We start from the raw sequence: 4,361 nt of genomic DNA on the forward strand, positions 1-4,361 counted from the left end.
CATGCTTTAATGGAATCATAATATTAAAGTCAGTCAAAACGTGTACAGATTTTCATAACAAAGTAAAAAATTGATATACAAAATGGCTTCAAGGGTAGACATAATAAGTTATTGTGTAGAAGAGGCTCATGATGAAATACAAGAATTGGTTGTAATTCTATTCATTTTTCAAAGAACGTAGCATTGAACTTAGTTCAAGTGTTTGCAAAATGTAGCTTCTCAAAGATTAATAACCACATTGCTTAAGTGATTCCCATGGCCTGAGGTTGATAAAGCACACCATGAGTAGCCAACAAGCCAACACATTCTAGCAAGATAAGGCTTAGACTGATTCCATATTTTAAGCCTAGTCAGTCAGAGCAGGAGTCAGGCTCCAGGAAGTATCAAGTGGATTTCGATAGAGCACTAAGAGTACCCTGAATGTTCAGTGTCACTTTTTGTGGTCCCTTGCTGGAGAGAGATCCAAAGTAAAGAATGTGGTTTGGAATATAAAACGCCCATCATTTATCAGGAAAAACTTGTCACATGTGTTATTAGTATCTTATCAGAATGGTTTATATTCCTCTATCAGGAAGATGAGATATTGTCCTTTAGAATTAAGCAAACCAGTAATTTTATTAACATGGTTTAATTTAGAAAGAATTTGTTAAGTGAATAATAAACCTGCAAAAGTTAATATGATGGGTTTATTGATATAAAATATATCCAACTTTGTACACAAGTTGTAATTGCAATAGGATATTCCCCTGTTGTAATTAAGTCATTATTTCTAGGCAATGGAGGGGATATGACAAGGATAAATTGTTGAGTTAAGTCTGTCATAATGTACCTGATCACATTACCCAAGATATTTCTTCTGAGGTGTAGAAATACCTTCATATTTTCATATTTATAATCTGTTTGATAGGTTGTTTTGTTTTAATTTTTAAAATTTCTGGGACAACTATTACATTATTTTTTTTAAAGATTTCTTTCCATAACTCGCAACTGTTGGGTATAATAACGTATTTTTAAAAGTTTTAGTGAAGAAAGTTCATGGTACTTTTTTTTTTTTTTTAATACAATTATATGAAAAAGATTAATCAACAAATATGCTACTTAAGACACTGATGGCCATATTTCTATCCAGTTATTGCTTCTAATGAGCACAGTTATAAACCAAATGGGGCAGAGCAGGTGTAAACTTCTCAAATCCTTCAAGCTAACAGAATATATAGTGGTTACTATTTTGCATAATGTAATAGCTAACAGAATATATAGTGGTTACTATTTTGTATAAAGATGTCATTGGTACCTTGATAATTAAAAATGATAATATTTTTAATATGATACTTTCCTTTCAGTGAAAGTTGCAGGTGTCCGCCATCCCCCAAGACGGAAGAGCGCAGAGGAGAGGCCTCGCAGAGACAGCGATAAGGATGTGGAGCAGATTGTAGCAAGGAGGTCAGTTCTGTGTGTACATTGCTATTATTTCAGAATGTTCTTTATAGGGAAAAATTAATCATAAAGCAGAAAATTTAAGAAATGCATTTGCACATTGGCTACTTAGTAGTGTGCCTTGTGGAATACACAGTAATGAAAGTCACTCGGCTCCACAACAATAATGATGTCCAGCTTCTAACCAGAAATGAAACATCAACTTTGTGTAACAAGTTAATAGATTTCAATTAGGTGTCATAATAGGAAGTTTGTAAAAAATATATATATACTAATATTTTCCCTTTTTTTTATTTTCTAGCCCCCTAAAGCCTCCAGCTACAGTTCCACCTGTATTAGGAAACTTGGAAAAAGATTATCCTGTAGCAGCTGTGAAACACACACATGAAAAGCCTGTGCCAACGCACACTCCCCGTAATACTGCAAACATTGCCCCGATTATCCAACAGCCAAGGAAGTAGATAGTAGTTTTATGATGGAGCTATGTGCATCCAAGCCATCCTAGATTACTCTCCTCATTTCAGGTGGTCTGAGTGCTGTAAACCTGTATTCAGGGCTCAAATGATAAACTACAGGGATTTTTTTCTTTTTTTTATATAATTCATGATATTGGGTAAAGAACAGTCTTGGGTAACTAGATGATACAATAGTTTTGATTTTAAATTATATAACTCCAAGTGTAAGAGAAAATTCTCTCATTCGCTCAAATAATCAGGATAGTGTGATATATTAGTATCAGATAGATTTTTTTTGTGCAAGTGAAAATTGTTAGGTGCTGTAAGAAATGTGGGTTATAATGATTAAAAGTGATGTACTTATAAATGTGGTGGTATAATATGACTACAAGTACAAACAGTTGTGGGTTTGTGATATATAGAACTTTTACATAAAAAAAAAAGAAATTCATGGGATAATGAAACTTTTTCACTTCTAGTTCTCACTCATAATTTACATTTTTTCTTCTCTTGCCCAAGAGAAGGAAAAAAGGTCTTTATTTTCATGTTCCATTTCTATTTTATCATTATCAGCAGGAGGAACACCTTACTCAAGAAAGCAGGCCTGCCTCCTTTTATCCAACAAGCACAAATATAGAACTTGGTGTGGTGGATAGATTAAGAAGTATTTTAAAATGAGGAGTTGTATGTAATTCAAGCAAGTTCTTATGGAAGTCTTGTATTGATCCTTTTAAATGCTGGCTTTTTAGAACATCTTTCTATTTTCTTTAATCTTTAATTTTATAGATTTTTTTTTTTAATGAAATAATTTTACAGCATTTCAGTACAACAGATGAGAGGTGCATGTATTTTTTTTTTTTTTTTTTTTTTCCAGAATTTCAAGTTTGAAAAGTCATAAATTATCAAAAGAAAAATAGCTTAGCATACTGCTGTGATATTAATAGTACCCAATATCTTGATTTTTTTTTTATCTTAAGAAATGCCAGTCTGACTTGAGGGAGATAGCAACATCAGTAAATATTTTTGAAAATGAAATGATCAAGTACTAGCTTTTTTTTCTGAAACATCCCTGTATAAAGTATTGCTTTTGTTCATGTCCATCAAATTTATGTATTTGTATTATGTTCATTTTGAAGATATCCATGCTTTCTTAATGGCAGTGAGTTTTGATCAACTTTTGTAGAATTAGGTATGGTGAGGATGTCATAATTAAGAGTTTACTGCTTTTTAAGAAACTATATCACTAAAGTACAATGAAAGGGACCAGGTTCCAAGTACTAAAAAGCTACATATGTGCTGAGAATTACTTGCTGCCCAAATGTTTTGGTTGTTTGTAAATCTAAAAGAACACACTTATGTACCTGTGTATGTGCATTTCTGTGTGTGTTTTTACACTCATACATGAAGTGCAGAACTGAAAGGAACTAATGTGTGTAATAGTTATATTTTTGAACTGTTGTTTTCAATTGTTTATTGAAATTTATTTTTGTTTAAGTGTAATGGAAGAGGGAAGTAAGTGTGGTAAATATACATGGTGAAAAATTACATGTATGAGGGAGTTTGCGGTTTGAAAAGTTTATCAGAGTGAAGTAAAAAAAATATATATATTCTAAATTATCCAGACATCAATTGTTGCAAGTATTAGTAGTAACAAAGAAAAAAGTAGTGTGCAATTTAACTAGTCTTGGCTTGTATATTAGCTAGTCAGCAAAAGAAATTTGGTAGAATTCCAATGGGAAAATGTATACATTCCAATAAGGGACACAAATGACACATTTCTGGGAGTCAAGCCTTACAGTTGGGTTATAGTTTTTGGTTGCAATATAATTACATTATACCCGAAAATATGAAGAAAAGACAATAACATTAAAAAGTAAAAAAGAAAAAAAAAAAAGGTTTTGGGATATTTTATTGGCTTCAGTTTTATTTCAGTAGTGAATAATTGATCTCTTATTAATTATACAATTCAGGTGAATGGAGAGATGAAGATTTCAGCATTATGAATGTATATGGCTCAATGTGATTCTTCTGTAGGCAAACTTTAAAAGATAAAATATAAGATATTGGCAGTTTTATGGATTGTGTTGGTGAAAAAATTAAGAACTTCATCATTCCATTAACCATTCATGTAGAAATGAGAAACGTTTCATTGTATTGGGGAAAATACATTGTAAGAAATAAATGCATAAAAAAGAATGTGTTTTGTTATCCTTCCACTGAGACTATAAGGAGAGCAGTAGTCTACAATAATATATAGTAACCATTAACATATGAACTACAAGTGAGGGACATTCTCCCAAACAAAGATAAGTTACATTGGACCTCAGCCCTTGCCTCAACTAATTGTACATGGTCTTTTCTTCTCCCCCTTTCTTTTTCCTTCCCTCCCAATACCTTGCTCTTTGTATTGGGAAGGCTTAGGAAACAGACTGAGGCCCGATGTAGGCAATCGCCCTTACCATGGACCTC

At 32.2% G+C, this 4,361-nt stretch overlaps 1 protein-coding gene across 1 annotated transcript; it reads left to right on the forward strand.

Moving 5' to 3' along the window:
- Positions 1–1,343: 1,343 nt before the first annotated feature.
- On the forward strand, positions 1,344–3,786 carry LOC113812538 (death-associated protein 1; the record flags this gene model as incomplete). Its single annotated transcript, XM_070129198.1, is given in 2 exon segments — positions 1,344–1,443; positions 1,739–3,786. Coding segments are annotated over 2 exon segments (260 nt in total), but the record flags the coding sequence as incomplete, so codon positions are not given.
- Between the last annotated feature and the right edge of the window lie 575 nt (positions 3,787–4,361).

The sequence above is a fragment of the Penaeus vannamei genome, chromosome 13 (genome assembly GCF_042767895.1).
Source record: "Penaeus vannamei isolate JL-2024 chromosome 13, ASM4276789v1, whole genome shotgun sequence".
Classification (NCBI taxonomy): Eukaryota; Metazoa; Arthropoda; class Malacostraca; order Decapoda; family Penaeidae; genus Penaeus; species Penaeus vannamei.